The 19,651-nt window shown below is 43.6% G+C and overlaps 1 protein-coding gene across 12 annotated transcripts in view; it reads right to left on the bottom strand.

Annotated features, from left to right (window-relative positions):
• kirrel3b (kirre like nephrin family adhesion molecule 3b) overlaps positions 1–18,029 on the bottom strand; it is a 193,524-nt gene extending 175,495 nt beyond the window's left edge. For 10 of the 12 annotated variants that reach the window (XM_050072023.1, XM_050072031.1, XM_050072099.1 and 7 more), the window contains exon 1: positions 17,519–18,029. In XM_050072023.1, the coding sequence (XP_049927980.1) occupies positions 17,519–17,639 (121 nt within the window). In that variant the 5' untranslated portion in view covers positions 17,640–18,029. The remainder of the gene's footprint in view (positions 1–17,518) is intronic. The other 2 variants (XM_050072078.1, XM_050072088.1) reach the window with 2 other exon arrangements.
• Positions 18,030–19,651: the final 1,622 nt, after the last annotated feature.

The raw sequence follows: 19,651 nt of genomic DNA, 5'->3' as shown, positions 1-19,651 counted from the left end.
TGTCATCAACATAGACATGCCCTTGATCAAAGGCGCACACTGCCCCATTGTTTGCTCCAGTGTGAGGGGGGAAAAATACTTCCTGCGGTGCTCCTCAATACTGAGAAATCTATTTGTTCCAAATCCCTTTGAAAGTAACACAGCTGAATCAAGTTCTTGTCTGACAAATTAAAATCTGTGCAAAGACCAAAGCACTGTTTAGTACACATTGATTTTAGGCCCTGAACACAGACAAAAGCCATATTTTCTCACAAAGGTAGTTTTCTTATTTCTTTTTTTGACGGAATACTTTGAACCTATTAACTGTGCTGTTTTGTTCTGCCATAGCAACTAGTCGCGCAGCAAAGCACAAGTTTGAATTTGCATTATAATGTGGAGGGAGCACGTTTTCACTCGGCACTACACTTTTAGAGCTCCATGCACGACAGCAGCGAAATTAGCTCGTAGGCATTGCGGTGCTGTGCTGAACTCAGTCTCTCGCTAAATGACTCTTCATTCAGGGAGCCCTTTTCTCTTTTGGAATACCGAGCAATTAGCATTTGATGCTAGAGGTGCTATAGATTGTGCTTTGGCATAGCAGTGGGACTGCAGAGACTGTGGAGGAGAGGACGAGTGATGTTAATTTCAGTATGGGGGTGGCCAGTCGTGGGAGGACAAAGTGGAGATGGCAGCCTTTTTTACATTTCCAGCTAGTGAACAATATCATCCATGTACCTGGCTTTACTGAGGGCATTACTGGAAGCAATTCTCAATCTCTTGTCTCATTTGCACTTCATGCCAAAAGTTCTCTATGTGGGTAGCCTTCAGTATTGTTAATGACGCTGCCCTTCTGCTATATACCAACAAGTCTGCAGTGCTCCTTAGTGTGGCAGAGAGAGACAGATAGAGAGAGAAGGAGACCAAGTAGGGCATCTCAGAGCAGCCAGGGTCTCCTGAACAAAGAACAAGAGTTCATCTTTTAGTCTGGTGGATAACAGGGCCACGTGGCATGATTTTCTGCCGTTCTTTCTAGGGGGCACCGAGGTCCTTGGCATTTCTGACACATACCGCAGCAGTGACAAGTCTGCGAGTGGGCTGGTGTTTCGTCTGTGCTTATTTTTCAGAAATAAGTATAGATCTATACATGCTCAAGTTTAAACTCGCAGCTCGCATTGTTGTGTGTCTGAGAAAAAACTAAAAGCAGAAGAAAGGTAAGGGAGAGAAAGATACAGTCAGTCTAGGTTATACTGCATTTTCTCCCTTCCCCTTAAAACACAGTGCACTGCCATCAGTCATCTATTTGCTTCACTGTCACACAGGCATATGTTAGAGTTGTCCTGTCATGTTGCATTCCGTGAACTTTAAGATGCCCCTGACCTGTTTTATGTCGCCGGAGGGTGAGGAAGCTGCGGGGTGGGATGATGGGATGCAGGCTGGTGTGCTGTGTCCCAGCGTGAGTCTCTAGGGTCAGGTATAAGAAAGTGCACATGTGACATGCAGTCATGTTAATACTTACATGTTGCTATTTATTTCTTTATTTCTTTGCTGTCATACCATGCTCCCCTAGCATGCTCTGGTTCAGTTTCCCCAACTCTCACTCCAGCCGTGTGACTTAATCAGTCTGACAGACTCTGGGTGCCTGGGGAAAGTCTCTCTCTCTCCGCAGTCCCTTTCTCCTCAAGTTTACGCTCTCTGTGACAAACTCATTCTGGCACCTTTCGAAATGCAGTGCTCTCTGTTGGACGGCCCTCTGCGGTCTCTTCACACTAACACACATGCATGCACACGACGACTAAGTGCACAAACTCCGTTGATCTATAGAGTACATGTCACACACAAGGCATGCATAGATGGTGCACACAGGTACGCACACAAACATGAGGATGCGCAAGAATTACACACAAAATGTGGCTAAAAAGCAGGATGCACAGTATCCCCCAGGCACACATATTATGCCTCACACCCCTCTCCCTTAGATACCCTCCTCGTTCCACTATAAGTGCTTACTCAAACAGCCCCTGTGCATAAAGAGGAAGCAGTTCTGCGTATTGGTTTATTGCTACTGAGTGACATTCTCAATTAGTTTTCATCGGAGTCTCGTGGTGTCTGACCTCTTGAGTTCTTTTTCAGAGCTCATTATAAAAGCGATGGGATTCTACGTCCATGGTGCCGACTAACCTTGGCTCGAGCCCAATGCATTCTGGCTAACAAAGTGGGCTAGAGAAAACTTCAGCCCTTGGTTAAGGACCTCCCTGCAGGACTCAGATGCTTTACTATTTAATTCAGCAACACAACAGCACCCCCGTGGCTTCTTCAACCACTCCACTTAATCTGAGAACTGGAAAAAAAAAAATAAATTCTGGAAAAGCCAAATGGCAATCCCATACCTCAGTCTCTCATCTTTTGGGACCTGATTAAACTTGGGCAGAAAGCCTCGTTCTAAGAGGCCAGATATAACTGTGTAGCAGGGGCAATAAGGGTAAAATGGGGAAAAGACTGACAGTGATACCTGGGGAATTGCATCCCAAGAAATATTTTCTCAACAACCTTGAATGTAGTGTTGAAAATTGAGTATGAGGCACACAGACTCGTTACTGACACTGAGATGTGTTTTTGTAATAAACCAAGTGTTATATTGAAATAATCAAAATAACCAAATTGGCAGTGAGTGGAGCTGCTGGAGGAGAAAATATAAATACAGCAAAATGAAAGTTACAGAATCTAATAAAGGGAATAAAAATAGTGCTTTATTACAATCATAGGCATGACAGCCACCCTGATACAATGGCCATTTTTAAACGGGTCCCATGAACTCTTACCTCAGGATTTCTGAATGGAAATGGGGTTAGGTAGAGTACTCACAATTCTTCCCTCATCTTGAGAAGGCTAGATGCATAACACAATAAAACAGGATTGTTGTGGAACTCAAAATGTTAACTGTACTGGTATTACTCTATGTACATCAGATAATTAGTAATTTTAACTTTAAACTAAGGAACCAAAGTATATCAGCATGTGATTCCTTAACTCTCACACTTACGTAGTTTTCAACCAGCCTATATACTTCAGCAAAACAGAAATTCTGAAATTCAGTTGTAGCTTTTGGTTTTGGTGTGCCACCCCAAGAGTGTCAGTGGCTCCATCTGGCCATCTCTGGGAAAAATGTCTGGGGGCACCATTGGAGTACACTGAGGAGTACCCAGAGGCTTGTACTACAGTACCAAGCAGGACTTGAGCCTAGCAAGGTAACTTTAGAATTAACCCTGTGTTTTCAGCCACATCAAGGTGGTTCACTTCTTCTCAAGAGCTGAAAACCCAGTCTGCTCTGGAGCAAGTTAACGTTAAAGGGTCAGGTCACCATAAGTGCTTAGCCTAAAAATAACATATTACTCTTCTTCACTGAAAGAAGGAGAATGAACTAATACAAATGCCATAATGCCAAACAACACAATAAGTAGTCTCGAGTGTTCGGAATGGGAGTCTGGGGACATTCGTCTTTCGTTTTGTAATAGAAATGGGCGGGGGTATCCAGACCACGTGACGGCGCAATATAGCTGAATCAAATGAAATCATATCCATTGTAATCTCTTCTTGCGATGCACTGAACACTTTCTTTTCTGCTGTACTACGGACAACAATTCAGGGAACAGCAATTCCAGTGTAAGGCAAAGCTAATCAGCTGTTGGTCGAGGAAGTACGGAAGTACATGGATTTGGATCCAATCACATCACTGCCGCTGGGAGCCAGCGCTAGCTCTATTACAACTTTCCTATGGGAATGTCCACAGATGACAGAGTCAGCCAGCGTGCTGACGTCATCGGCGTCTGTGTAAGAGACTACACAATAAGGAGAAAACAGCACCAGCTGAACCGATGAAGAGAAAACGGGAATTAACAAGGCTCACCATGCTGCAAACTAAAATGCTACATTTTGATGACCCTACTCACTACCTCTGGTAGGGGACATTAACATATGGGATCACTCAAAGAGGTAGGCAGGAAAACAGTTGGGTTCCAACACACAATATGCTCAGTCAACACGTCAGATCAAAGCGAGAGCAGAAGGCAGACTTGTGACGATCACTTTAATGTCATACCTGTGGCACCAAACATCAACAGCGACAACCAACATGGTCTCATTCTGAAGTTGTAAAATACTGGTGCTTGGGGTACAGGCCTGGGGCTGCATTCACTAACGCTTTACATGATACTGTATACACATGCACTAGGAACGCATCTGCCAACATTATTGCCAACAAAAACTAATTTAAAAGTTAGGGATAAACTGTGATGCATTTAAAGTCATATTTTAATTCATTAATTTGAAAAAAAAGAGAGAAAGGATTTAGGAAGCATGTATCTAATGTCACAAGAGGGACCATCACACTAGGGAATGAATGACATAAGTGGCAGATGGAAAAAGAAAGTTGCACAGGATAAAGTAGAACCTCTGTGATTGGCCTTTACTTCCCATGGTGCCAAGTTATAAAACTCACCATAGAGTGCTTCAATTAGCTTTACCTGTATTCTATCAAACAGAAGTGACTCAGACTCTGATCCCTGTCTTTCCTCAGAGGCAATGTGTTCACTTTGCCAAGCTGGGAGCTTTCATTCTTTCAAATTAAGTTTAACAACACTTACTGTGCACCTGGCAGTTCATGTGCTGATGGGGGCTGTTGCATATTTTGGAACTCATTTGCATTTCACATTTTGGCTGCTTGTACTTCCTTCTGCATTTGGCTTTTTTTCCCCACAAGACAAAGTCACAAAGTTGGAATGGTCCTTTTAGGCCCTCTCTGACCTGCCATTCTTTCAGGGGTCTCTAGATGGACAGCTTTCATACTGATAGCACCTGACAAACGCTTCCACTGACATGCCAGTTCACCCTACTCCCATCTCTTGTCGTCGTCTTCCACATGCCTAAGCATTCTAACAACATGGGCTTCCAGGCTTTCTCTGGCCTGGCTGAATTGATGGAGCAAGGGTCCTACAGACCAGAACAATATGCAGACCTTTTTCTTTCTGGGAGGCAAAACAAGGAGAGAGGCAGGAGAAAAGCAATGGAGGGGGAAGATTTTGAGGACTCAGATAAGGGACGTGTGTTAGGTCTGCTCAAGGATTCTCATTATTCTCCATTTTCAACAGAAGCAATGATGAGAACGAAACATTTCCTATCTCTCAAAGTGGCAATTTGCCCATTTAATGCTTGTGTTATGCGGGCCTGACATCCTTTCATCTACCCTCTTTGCACTAATCTAATTCTTTTTTTTCCTTTTATTTCCTGGCTGATAATTCTCACTTTATTTCCATTAAGCTTTGTTTGTTCACAGCGATCTGTTGCTGTAATTTATTAGAACTGTCAGCTTAAATGATGTGGTGTGCCGACACAGCCCAGCAAATAGTGCCCCCCTTCCTCTTCTCCTTTTATGGAAAGCTGCCCTAGTTTTTCTTTTTTTTTTACAGGGAGGAAGAGGGAGACATTACAATTAAGGTGGCGACATCGACCCCCTGGTGGCCATGCTCAGGGACCAGATGTCCTGTCAGAGAGATGCTGGCCCTCACCTCCAGGGAGCTCTGGGTTGAAATCTGGTTCATGTCTCTGTGGGGGAACACTACTGCTCCTGTTCCATCATTAATTCAAGGATAACAGATTCTGGGGGTATGAGCCTCTTTTTACCATTGTTGCATTCTCCACAACAAAACTTACTCAGTCATTTGTGCCTCTTCTTTCTTTTCAATTCAATCCCTGTTCCGCTCTCTCCGTATTCACAATGGTCAGGAGCTTATTGTTCAAATCAACCTGACATGCGTCATTGGCAAGCCAATATCTGAATCTTCAAAGCATGATCACCACTTGTAAACTGACACAGCGAAAAAGGGAGATAAATTAAATCAGAGGCAGATTTCAATAGCATCAGTAGCTCTGGGATTCATTCTGCATCACCTGTTGAGGCCCGTTCATGCGTGCAACACATTTTTCCATTAACGATGGAAGAAATTAGCATGGGTTCTCAGAAAGCAAAAAGTCCGCTTGCCTTGCTAAACTGCCTTTTTCTTTTGGTTCTCACCCGTCTTCAGGTTCAAGATGTTTGACAGATGCTCGCCTATCAATGCCGTATGAAGTACATGTCATTTCCCTCACAGGAGGCCTTAGACGAAACGCGATCACAAAGAGACCCCACAATCTTCGCTATTTCATTTCCAAGCCCTGGATACTGCCTTTCTCTCTCATTTTGTCCTGTTCTCCTTTTGTACAAGGCGACTGCTGGTTTTTTGAGATGAAAGACACTTGTTTGGCAGCCTTCAAAGAGTCACAGAACTCTGAAAGTCACTTGTATTGCAGAGCTGTTCATTCTCCATTTTATATCCAATATGGAGGTGATGATCAAAAGGATCAGAGCTGAGGGAGAAGCTAAAAGATGTCCGCTTTGGAGTAAACAACAACAATACCAATCCCCAGACCCACATGAGGCTCTCTTTCAAGAATTGTCCTTCAGCTAATGCCAGAGTGCAGGCATATGACTATTTTCGTATATAAAAAATGTCTTTGGAATTGATAAATCTAAAAGGTTTTAACACATATTACTCATAGCTGTCTTTTTTGGGACTTTTGAAATGAGTGGACAGTTTTAGTAGTTTCAGACTGGATAAATTAGGTCCATCCATCATATACTGTGTCTAATTAATCCATTAAACTGATTCTACACATTTCAAAAAACACAGAGGAGAAATATCAAAGCATTAAGCAGTTACGGAAAGTCTGCAGATGAGGGCTGACAGTAGACTCCAAGCCATTAACGCTCCGCTCAGTGTGGAGCGCACCCATCTGGAGGAGACTCTTTGGGCTGCAGGAGATCCAACAGAAATTTATGAGATAGTTCCTCCACGTTTCAAATGAGGCTGTGTTCCAGTATCTGCTGGGTCTCAGCAAATTGCATTTTTCTTAATGAAAGCCTTGCTAATAATTCACACCCATAACCTGGGGAAAGTTTAAGGGCCATGCACAGGAGGTGACTGAGAGGGGGTGGGGAAGGGGGAGGATGGTGACACCCCAGTAGATCCCACTGTGTGCTGCCACTATCATCTTTAGATGCCCTTCTGCATTTTTAATGCCCTGCTGTGCCCGTGTCACCCAGCATCGGGACAGAAGCATTGACTTTTCCCAACCAGATCACAGAGAAACATAAGCTAAAAGTCACACAAGGGTACTTTTAAAAATAATAATATAAATCTTTTGTTACTCTACCACTTTGCTGCAAACAAACAGCACGACGTCCTTTGAAAAACCACTGAGAGGTGGTTTGAACCAACGCTGTTTGGAGTAAGATAGGCAAACAATGTGAAGTAATGAAATTAGCATACAACGAAAGCGAGGAATAATCACATTTGTGCTTGTTTGCACACATGCACAAATACTCCACTCAGACAACAAATACAGTGGCATTAAGGATTAGGGCTGCGAGTTGCAGATATGTTTTAATTTGTGACAAGAATGCTCTTCCTTTTGAGATTTTTTTTTCTGCCTTTGTTGTTCTTTCTTCTCCTCTCTCTTTCTTTCCCAAAGCACTAGATATATTTGTTTACCTTGGAAGGCATTGTGTTGTCATTACCATCATCCGTCTACTATAAGATAACATTGCCTTTCAGCGGGGAGAAAATCCTCTAGTCATCCTGAAAAAAAATGAGAACAAGACTTTTACCTAAATGCTACTTTGCTTCCCCTCAACAACTCCATGAAATCTTCAGATGTACTTTCTATTCTCATCTTTCTTCTCACTCTACTTTCTGTGCATCGGTTGTGACCATCACACCCCCCTTGGAAAAAAAAAAGTTATATATAAAGACATGTGCATGGTCCGACATAAATTTCATACATCACAAACCCAGCCACTGCAAAGATCAGTGCTTTTAGGATGACTACAAATCTCAGCAATAACACTGCTACCATTTTCCTCCAAATGCCTCATGGGTATCAGTGATGAAATGGGACCTAAATTGCAGTGACCCTGAGCACTGAGCCTCTCTAAAACTAGATACACCTGTGATGATGACACTGCAGGGTAACCAGGGTGCTGGCAATTGACAGTCCATTTTATCGTACTGGTCCAACTTCCTGCTCTTAAAAGAAGATGAGTTGACCATGGTGGACCTGCCTATCCACCATACCCATCTCACCCGATGTTACTTCTTTACAGGGTGCTATCCACTCATCCGTCATTACACAGGCCTTTCTCTAGTAACATTATCACTTTAGATAAGGCTTCAATAAACTGCGCATGGCTTTTAGAGCTCTCTTGCTTGCCACTCTAATCCAATCTCTGATGTGGAGTCTGTTCATCATCGTGCACCGCAGGCATTTTCCATGTCCCTGCACTCTTGGTTGCACAGGAAGTAATGGATGGCCTTGCCCTTGGTTCACCCCAAGGCCTTCTGGTTTCTCAACTGTTTGTCTTCAGGTTGTCTCAAATGGGTCTGCACTGTGGTATTTTGATTTGATTAAGTCAGGTTTAAAAGGTTAGAGACGGAAAGAGGCAAAGGGGTTGCCCTGCCCAGTATTGCGAGCAAGTCCGGTGCCATTTAGCATTGGGCAGTGGCCAAAGGAAAGTGGAAAACTGAAATGACTTCTGTGCTCCTTTGTGATTTGCACTAATGTCCCCCAGGGATTGAGCAATGACCACTGTGAATTCCCCCAGGACGCCAGCCAGATTGAAACCCCTGCCAACAGATTTGAAAGGATAGCAAATCATTTAAACTCCCCAATGTGCATTAGCATTTTTTCAGTGCCTGGGCCAGCCTCCACAATATTAAATTGCACTTGATAAAATAAAATAAAAATCAGAGAGTGCGACAAGAGCTCTTCAACCTCCAAATCAGCGAAGTGAATATTGGAGTGGTCTCTAAAAAAAATTAATTATACTTTAATTCACTTTGTTTACTCTACCAGGTTTCTGACATCCATTTGAGGAGGCCAGCTGATAAAGGAAGACTTAAGACAGAAGGCAGTGAAAGGTGCGGTGTGGCAGGGACCCAGAGTAGTGAATTATATCTAGGGACTGCCTTTAGCTGCTCCTGCTTGTGACACCACATTATTATTGCGTATAAAAATAGGCTGCATATTAAAGTGAATCCCCAGCAGTACCATATTAAAGAAACATCGGACGCACCAGCTTACAATCAATACTGGTATTTTTTTATATTAGGATATATTAATGTTTGAGGATCAATAGGAGCCTTAATTTATGGCATGTTATAGAACCTAGTGATACTCCTCAGCCCCTCTGTGCTCACATACTCCAGGGTTTCTCATCTGTTATTATGCTCTAGCAGATTGCGCATTGGTAATGCAAGTGAGGCTATGGGATGCATGTGTATTTATGTGTGTATCTTTCCATGTATGCCTTTTTGTATGATGGCTGTGCCAGATGAAGCTTTGCCTCGTAAACAACCATAATGACACAGAGCCACAGGCCTCATGCTGAAATCGTCTCGAGACCAATGGAGGGGTTTTCTATCAACATGCAAACCAAGCACCCCATGTCGCAGATTTCCCTAAGACTGGTGTCAAATGCCCCTGCATTCCCTCAACAAATACACAAATAGGAACAGAGGTGGCACAGTGCCAACATTAGTGCTGAAAGGGTGTTTTGTGGGGGAGGGGTGGTATGCGGGGCAGTTCCTGGCTCCTATGCTAACATTGCGATCCTCACCAGTGAATGGCCCTTTCTTCCCAATTGCTTAATTGTCTTAGTGGGACAGGCAGGTGGCTCAAAGCCTCATTTGGCATCTGGTGGGAAAAAAAAAAAGAAAGAAAACATGCACATCCACATAGTGTATGGGAGTGTTGGGGGAGGGTGGCGGTATTAGACATTTTTCATTCTCAAAGCTACACATTCCCCCTTGGCAGATTTCAAAAGTTTTGGCTTGGATCAAGAGCAAGTTTGTGCTGCTATTGTGTCTGATGTGCTTCACTGAATAAAACATCTTTTGGTATCAGTGCCAGATCAAATAGCCTTTCAAAAAGCCATGCCTCTCACCATTGGTGTCTGGTACCATAGAGAGAACTGTTTTCCTATCCGTTTATTAAATAGAAGCTATCGAGCCCTTCCATTTAGCACCACTGAGCACAATTTAGATGTATCTGCTGAAATGGAAGCTTGCAAGTAGGGAGGTAATGCCAGAGGCACATCAGTACATTTGACTGTCCCACATCATGGTGTTTTACAACTGTTTCCAAGAGTGGACCTCATTACACTGGAGTCCAGACATATACACCAGCCTCGAGGTTTCCTCACACACAAAAGTACTGTACACGCTATCTGTTGCCATTGTTGTTTTCAAAACATGTGCAGCAGTTGTAATGGCAGGCAGAGACACATCCACATTCATCCACAGGTGAGACGCTTCTCCCTCCCCAGATTCTGCTTGTACAAGTTAAAAGGCTGATTTGCATTTATATTGCCATTCAAGGCTTGCAGCTGTAATTGTCGTGGCATGGTAGCAAATGCACAGACACCACACACACACACACACACACACACAGAATGCATGTGAAGTGTGCCGTATGCAAGCCTTTGCCATGAGTCCATTGCTATGAATCTTTGGCATGAGAACGTTGGGACAGTGACAAGCCGAGGAAGAGATGAGGTGAGTTCATCCAGGTGCAATATTGAGCTGTCCCAGAAACTTCCCGCCAAACACCAGGAAGTCGTTATCAGATCAGCAACCCAATTCCTCAAGTGCCTCCTGTGCTGAAGCACCCCATGCATCTTCTCAGCTCTTTCCTAACAGAGCCTTTCACAATCATGTCGACACATTGGCTGGCTGGTTTACTCACAAACGTTTGGAGCAATAGTGGGACATATGACAAGACACAGGTTGCCGTGTTGTGTTGCCAGGATGCTTGCGTGTGATTTACTGCACATATAGCATAACCATAAAGAAAAAAAACAGGGACAGGATGTTTCAGTCTAGGACGGTGAATTTACACATGAGCGTTTTTCACATACCAATTAGTCCACACAGGTTTCTGGAGGTCACAACAGCTCTCTGCATAGGCTACATGTGCATTACTGAACATGCCTCAGCCTCTTAGGAGTTGTAAAAAACATGTACTGGTCGTATTTCAAAATGAGCAAACTACTCAGCTAAAGTGACAACACTTAACATGCACAGGTAATAAACCTCAATTTCACACGTGCAGCTGCACCGACCCAGGTGTCAAGTTCGAGTAAGAAGCATGTGTTTGAATAAATTCTGTGTGACTTACCTAATATTCAATTCCATGTTATATTATTAGCAAACTGTATTTGCATCCACTTAACCTTTATATTCAAGGTACAATCTGTACATTTCTGCACATACAAGTTAGAGCAGAGGTTGCAAAACATGTATATACACCACATTGTTGCTATGCAGTAACAATGCCATTAAGAAACCAGTTTTGCAAATGAAAGCATAACCTTCCTAACAAGCTAATGCATACATTTATTATGAACTTTACATCTACAAGCTTTATTTTAGGCTTTAGCCAAAGCAAAATATAGCAACATTAAAGCAACTATATCAACATAAATATACATAGAATACATAGAATAGTGAAAGGACATGCAATATGGTAATAGATCCTGTTTCCTTTTCAGCATTCTGTGTTTTTCAGCATTTTGTTTGTTTGCTCTTTTTCCACCTTTTGTGCACGCATTTTACATTTTCACCTGCATAACCTTGTGTTCTTGTTTTGCTCACCTATTTCCATGACAGATGTTGACTCAAGCAACAGTGGTGCCATCCGTGCACGGTAAACAAGGTACACTTTATTTCTAAAAAACACATCTAAAAACTCTGTGTTCATGGATCTTTTTTTTTCTTCCTAGTTTCAAATATGTGGTGTGAGTGCCTATTTCTCAGCTCAATGCTTCTATACAGTATAACTCCTGGAACAGGTAAAACTGTATTTGAAAAAAAAAAAGGTAAAATGAAATTCACTTATCCCTGTGGTGAGAACTTTCATTCTGTCAAAAAACAGGAGGGGAATAATATGTGAAGGCTGAGTGTGAGACAAAATGAACATTTAAGTTGAACATTTCCTCAGCCTGAATGTCTTGAACAAAAGTCTTATTAATGCCTCAGATTTGCAAAGCAGGGTTTTGAAAAGAAAGGAGCAAACTTTGTATTGTTCCACTGTTTGAACCCACCTTGTAGAGCACCTGTGTTCTACAAGCAATCACAGATCCCAGGAGCGGGTAAAAATTTCTATCTATCAAAACCTCGGCTAGGTAGACACAGGATTAGCGGAGTAAAGAGCTAAAACACCAGCATTTCTCTTTTAGCCTCACTGTGCCCGTGCTTTGTCCTCTTCAAGGAAAAATAACACAGGATGATCCCCCACTTCTCAACTCACAGCACCCCCACAGCCCTGTGGAGACGACTTTAGTTGCTTTGCTTGTTTTTTTCATGTGCATTAAACTGCAATTTAGAAGCCATTAATCCATTCCATAATCTGTCACCAAATAAAATCCTGACTAGGGTTAGAGCGGGCTTTCGCACAGTTACACATTATACAAGATTCTTACATGGAGCTGTTTTTAAAAATCATCCAGCTCGGAAAATTTCTCATCCTGTCCTTCAAGGACAAACGTCTCAGATGTATGGAGATGCGACAATAAAGAATGAAGAAGTGCAGCTGCTAACCCTGCCTTCACAGGTGACCCAGTGATCACAACAGCATCTGGTTGAATTACTTAACACTGCCGCCCAACAGACATGTAATCCGGGATAATGCCCTTTTGCTGAGTGCTCCAATCTGGATAAATTCATCCCCGAGGAATGAGATCCAGCAGCAGAGTCTCAGAGAGAGAGGAGATGAGGGGCTTGGGGGTTGATTGGTTGGTGCTAAAGAAAACTGTTGGGGCTGGGGAAGACAGTCTTCTAGATGGATAATGAAGCCCAACAGTAAACAGCTTGATTTTGTTGACTGGCTGACTGACTGCATGAGAGGAAGCAGATCATTGCCTGGTTTTCCAAGAACACTCCAAACTAATCATATTCGTTTTCCTGGCTGACCTGAATCCTGACAGACTCGAAATGAGGCTTGCATCCAAACTGCAGTCACCGGATATACTGTACTTACTTATATTCCGCATTTTTATCTTGGTGCTGCCTACAGCTGAATCATTTGGACGGCTGTCCTCTCACATGAACACATGCCAATCTCCATCTCCATGTTTATTCACTGATATATTTATTTATCTCATGTTTCATCAACCAAATGAAAGTTTCAGCCAAAACTGATTTTTTCTTGGAAACAGCATCGCTCATTAATGCCATAAACCACCGCCAAACACTGGGACTTACAAGTTCCAGTTGTCCAGCGGCAGCCTCTTAGATTATTCATTCATATGTTTACTTATTACCATAAATATCCAACAGGGCACTCGGCTCAGAGGGATTACAGAAGGCTTAATCTATCGTGGCACAGAAATGAGCAGGGGTCACAGCGGCTGAGGTGACTTAAGCTGGCTAGCCTTGATGGGACATGCAGCACAAACAAGAAAACAAACTACATGCCACTGGGCCCCATCGTGAAGTGGTGGCGTCATCTGTCACTCACTGTGTTTGTGTGGCATAATCCAGACAGGGTTAGCATTACTCAAGCCAACTGTCATGTATGGTGAGGGTAAGTCATACAAACAGGACAAGGAAGGCGTTTCTCACCAGGCATATTAATCAGGCTGTGCAAGACTCCTATTAGAATATAGATAGTTTTAATGGGCATGCTGTGGTTGTTAGTCATGTTTACTCGAATTGAAAATATGACTGCTGGAATGGCAAGGCTTATGACAACGTGTGAGAAAAATGTATACTGGTTTTAGCATTTCAATAGAATGGGGATAAATCAATTAATTACCTCTAAGTCATTATGGTCGTAATCCATGCATAAGACAGCAGTGTGTCTTGCTTACAAATAACTATTCATAATAATGAGGCTGAAAATTGGTATTTATGTTTGAGTAGTGTTGTGCAACGTAATGGGCTGTATTTCTCTCTCTTTTTTCTTTCCCTTTGGAGAAGCGAGAATGATTTCTCCGTCTATAAAAAATCCAGACATGACATTGGAAAGACATTTAATTATATTTTGGTTGAGAAATATGTATCAAAGCCTGCCGCCCATGAAAAGCGGATTTAGAGTCGTCAGTCAGCAGTTAATAGACAGCAGTAAATGAAATAGGGGCTGATGGGGGTGCTAAGACATGCTTTCCAGGACTAAGAAACAGCTTAGTCTGGCTGGGTGGTGAAATCGGGGGTTCTGACACGATACACGACGGGGTGGGAGATAATGAAGGCGATTGGGGGGGAGGGAAGGGGCAGGAGATTGTTAAAGAGATTGGGATTTCATTCCTGTGCAGCAGCACTGCCCCTAGTGGGCAAACCTTGAGTTAAGGATAGCCCATCAAGATTTAATTTCCCTGAGAAAGTGGACCGGAAACCCAGTGGCCCAGACAGTTTGCATAAAATTTCACAAGGTGTCATTTAAAGAAAGAAAAACAGAGGAAAGAGAGACACAGAGGAAGAGAGGCAGATGGAGAGAAAGGACTGAGCCCATACACTTAACAGTGACAATGTGTGATTTTTCTCCAGCACATTTTCTTCAGAGCCTGGCACATCCAGTACAAGACTATTCTTAAACTCCCCCTCCTCCACCGGGACGTCACACTCTCACATATTTCACCCTTTCCCTGACAGGGGGTTAGGGTTCTCAATCACACTGCATCTCACAGCAAAAAAATTAAATAAAGGAAAAGATAACAATAAAACAAAAAAAGCAGAAGGAAAGAGGGACGGTTCGTCAGAGAGCGAGGGGGAAATGTGCGGCTGTGAGGTGAGGAGTGAAATCAAGAGCCAAGTGAAGAATGTGAGAGACGATGGACACTGTATAGATTGGATGGGGGGGGGGGGGGGGGTCTGCGAGGAGATGGACGAGGTCCTGGACAAGTTTGGCCTGAGCTGAATGTGTTCCTGGAGACTGCCTCCCAGATCCTCCTGACTGGTGCTGTGTCATCTGTCACTGGCAGGAGAGGTGACAGCGAAAGAAAAGGTGCCCTACATGCGGTAACGGCACAGTCAGGAATATCTCACAGCAGCTTTCCTTCTCCTTAGTCTCCCTCTCTGTTTTGCTCCGGACCATTTATTTCTCAAAGTTGAGAGAGAGAGAGAGAGAGAAAAAAAAAAGTACTCAGTGCCTCTGCATATGGACTGACTCTTCCCTCTTGCTCATTCTCTCATTTTCACGCTCCCTTTCTTCCGCGCTCTCTCTCACAGGATAGCTGCGTCTAAGTATATGACTGCTATGGCCACAACTCCCCTCTGTCCCCCTGTTCATAAAAACAAGATTGTTTTCCGCAGCTTTCTGCTGACACCGGCTCGGCACATAAACAGAGCCGTAATTTGTACAACAGTAAGCTACAGGGAAGCACTTTTTTTTTCTCCCCAGAGGCATGCATAGAGAAGGTAGGTTGTTATCCCCCTGTTTACCTGGCAAGAAAAGAAGTATTTTATATTATGGTAATAACCGACTGCGCTGAAATGCACAGCAATCCCATCTCATTCCCGTTGCAGCAATCGCCTCATTCCAGCTGTTACTATCTGAGATATGGTGTTAGTTGTTCCTAGAACTGGGGCTAAGCCTGTGATGTTATGCGAATGGAAATGCAATGGTCACAGAATGAAAGTCCAAAACAAAGTGTGCTGTATGTGTATAAATCAAACCCGCTCTGCAGTTTAAAGTCTAATCTAACTGGGACATTATCCATGCTCTAAACTTGTAAGAAATGGGGGAAAAACAAGGCAGTAGAGATACAGCAGGAGTCAGCTGTGGATGCAAAACTTAGCAGATGCTTAGCAGAGAGAAGGAGAAGAGACTAATGACTGATCATGCATTTCTGCATCGCAGTACAGATGGTACAGAAAAGGCTTTACAATGAAATCAGTGGGAGAGAATGCAGCACAGCAGCAACACTCTGAACAGTTACAGCGTCTTCAGCGCCGTGTCTGATGTGCTGTAACTGCCCCGTAACGAAGGTCATGACCTAGAGAGAAAGCTTCTATTGCCTTGACTCTGTGCAATCTCTGGGTCGACTTACACAGCTTGTGTCACCGTCCCAGGTCACACACAGTCATAAAGAAAACAGACAGTACAGCTGACACCCTCTCTGGCAGGGATCTCGGGAGACGAGGAGAGGGAATTAGAAGCTTCATAACTCCGGTTTCAAATTGCTCTGTCCTGATATCAATATTTTCTCCCCGTTTCTAAATGAAAAACGAGCCAGCAGTAAAATATAATCACAGCAAATCATATCTGAGAGTAGTATTTTTTTTCTTTTTGTGTGTGTGTGTCACAGGCTATAAATCAACATGTGGAATAGCTGAACTCGGTGCCGTGGAAAATGTTTTTGTTCCCAAGTTTCTTTTGTTGTTGCATTACCGACTTTGATCTGTCAATGTCAACACAACGTGTCAACAAAGTGAGATCTCACATTGGAGACGACTTGGATTTTGCCTTTTTATGTGCAAAAGGTTACAACTCCCTTTGGGAAACAACTGTACACGCACATACGCACACACACATGCAATGACGCACACATTCATTCACACAGTGCCCTCCTTAGAATGTAGTCCAGCCCGAAAGGGTCAAACTCTGAAAAGAGGTGGCGGCTATGTGATTGACCCTGACCCTGTGGGAGCAATAAGCCGGGGCACTCGTTGCGAGCCGGGCTGGGAGCTGATAAACATCCACTGTGTCTGATTCAGCCCTGCGTGTGTCTGTATTTCACACAGACAACACAGAGGCAGAGTTCTGCTGTACTTTACTCACCTCTATTGTTTTCCAAAGACAACCACCTGGTGGCAAGCGGGGGAAACAACTAATCCATCCTCATTCTGTCCACAAACAGACTGTCTAGGAATAAAAACAACAGCAGATACTGTCCAAAAGGACCAGAGTTGCCACGCTATACTCATGAGTCTGCCTTCCAAAGCACTTCACTGTTAACTTTTTCTCTCTCTTTTCTTTCGACCAGACCCCCCGTAGTTGGACTCAATGGGGAAGGGCTGTCAGTTCAAAACAATGTGACTCAGGAGTGAACGCTTGACTGAACTGGACTGGGGTTAGAGGGCTTTGTTTGTGTGTGTCTATGTGTGTGACAGGAATATAAAGCCTGCGTTGGAAGTATTTAACTTGTCTGGTCTAAAGGCTACGACAAACTACTGATGGAGAAAAGTGCCACGTCCTACTCCTCGCAGCTCCTTAACCCCCTGGACAGCCACAAAGACTTTCCCCCCCTTATTTTCTCCATTCTCTTTTTGCATCGGACATAGCAGTGCACACGGGAGTGCTATATTTTAGGCAGTTAAAAACACAGATGGTAGGGCAAGCTCAGACATCACAGCAAGATGAATTCAGAGACACCGTTCCCAGCCAGCAAGTCACACAGCAGTCAGAAGCACGCGAGATGCGATGAATAAGCAACTTAATCTGGAGAACTTACCATGTCCGGAGATCCACAGGAGCAGGAGGACCCAAGGGATCATGGCTGTGGAGTGGAGAGGGCAAAACCTACGGAAAACAGTGGGCGAGTGTGAAATTGAAGTTGGCAGGCACAAACACATGCACGAGATGAGACAGTGCTCCTCTGTGCTGCTGGAGGGGGGGGACGGATGCTACAGTCCCTCAGTGGTGTCTCCTTTTACCAGTGGAAGGCTGGTAGTCTGTCTTCAGTACCTCTCCTCTTCTGCTGATTCTTCCTCTTCTCTGTCTCTCTGCGCGTCTCTTTTCCCCCCGTCTGTGTCACTCTTCAGAGTTGCCGTGGTCAGCTCTGCCTCGCACGCTCTCTTGTTGATGTGAGCTTGTAGACTTTCTGTGTCTTCGCTGCTGACTCTGAGCGCACACACAGACACGCTCACTCTTTCTCTCTCGCTCGCACGGTTTCCCGTTGCCCATCCATTCTCAGTCTCTTCAGCCCTCACTTGCCCCCCCCTCCTCCTCCTTCTCTTTCTCTCTCATGCTCTTTCTCTCTTGCTCCACCACTCACATAGCAGACACAGTCAGGGGATAGAGCTCCACAACGAGACTCCTCCCTCGCTCCATCCCTCTCTCTCTGTCTCTCCTCCTCTCTCTCTCTCTGCCTCTCAGCCTGGCTGTCTGGGTGGCTGAGGCTGAGTGTGAGGCTGGGAGACTCGGGTCCTCACTCTGGGAACGAGAGCTGCCATGGGAGAAAAAGAGAGGGTGCGGGTCCAATTAGAATGAGAATGGGAGCGACTCGGCCTCTATAGCTACAAATAACACAGACATCCACAAAAACAAAAAGTGCATTTTCACCCCCTCCTCCCACTTAAGACCCTGTGCCTTTTATTTTGGGATTCTATGGATGGCATCGGAGTTTTTGGACACAGTGAGCAACCTTCTTTGAGAGTGCTTAAGGACTACATTAGCATTCAAGACCAAAGTTGTAGTATTCATTAGTAACTTTTTTATTTATTTATTTTTTTTTTAATCAGGGGTTGAATTAGATTCACAGTCACTCACTCAAGGAGCCACGATGCAAGACGTCATAACAAGCCCAAGTGCATTGCATGCTTACTAACAAGTTTTCCTTGATATGCCTGTAAAATATTTAAAAAGGGGGCATAGGTTCCAGGTCAGGCGAGCTCCACATATAAAAGTGAGCTCCTACTATAAAAACAGCACATTTTACAGTACATTAAAACGTCCAGATGGTTTAGAGTGTAGAAATTTACTATTTAATTTCATATGTTATGCACACAAATTAATAATTTGTACCTCAAATTAAAAGTTTGTACCATTAAGTTGGTGAATTTGCTCCTTTAAATAACAATAAAGAAATATTTTAGCCTCCGTCTTTATATACCCCCCACTCCTCTGATGAACACTATGAACTTATTGAAGAATTATTAAATTAAGTCACAGGTTGTCATGGCTACAGGCACAACCCTGTAATTGTTTGTGTTTTCACCTAACTGTGAGCCTGTTAAACATTTTAAAATGCATTTCAGTTATCTAAACACAAGTACAGAGCTGAGACACATTGCTAAGGGCTGAGTATGGCTTAAAAACTTACAATACCAGTTCCAATACCAGTGCCCTTAAAGTGATACTGATGCCTTTCTTTTTACCAGGCACCACAGGCGTGAAGTACAGCCATCCTTTCAACATTTTGGTGGCATCTCAGCATGCTGAACTGCCAACTCTGCCAATTATACCATGCTCGACTTGACCACACTACTGACTGTATGAGAAGTAGGTGCTGCGGAGGTGGGCCAGTCACACGTCACAATAAATCGAATCGAACACTTGTGGTGATTGGCTGCAAGTAAATCCACACAAATTGATTGATTTCTAGTTCTGGGGACAAAAGGATCAAATGCAGGTATCATCTGACTGAAGAAGTGTCGATATTACTTGGTACTGGGTTATTCTGGTCAGTTCCTTTAAAGGGAAATTTCGGTTTATTTCAACCTGTCTCTTATCGTCCTAAATTTGTTTCAGGTGACTAGTGACATAAAAATAATAGTTAGCATGTTAGCCGTTAGCCCAGATACAGCCGGGGCGCATAGTAGCGTCAGACCTGTTAAAACGTAAGTGAACGGGCAACCTTCAAGTG

The sequence above is a fragment of the Epinephelus moara genome, chromosome 2 (genome assembly GCF_006386435.1).
Source record: "Epinephelus moara isolate mb chromosome 2, YSFRI_EMoa_1.0, whole genome shotgun sequence".
NCBI classification, from domain to species: Eukaryota; Metazoa; Chordata; class Actinopteri; order Perciformes; family Serranidae; genus Epinephelus; species Epinephelus moara.
The sequence above is the reverse complement of the archived record's forward strand: the minus strand, read 5'-3'. Positions and strand labels throughout refer to the sequence as shown.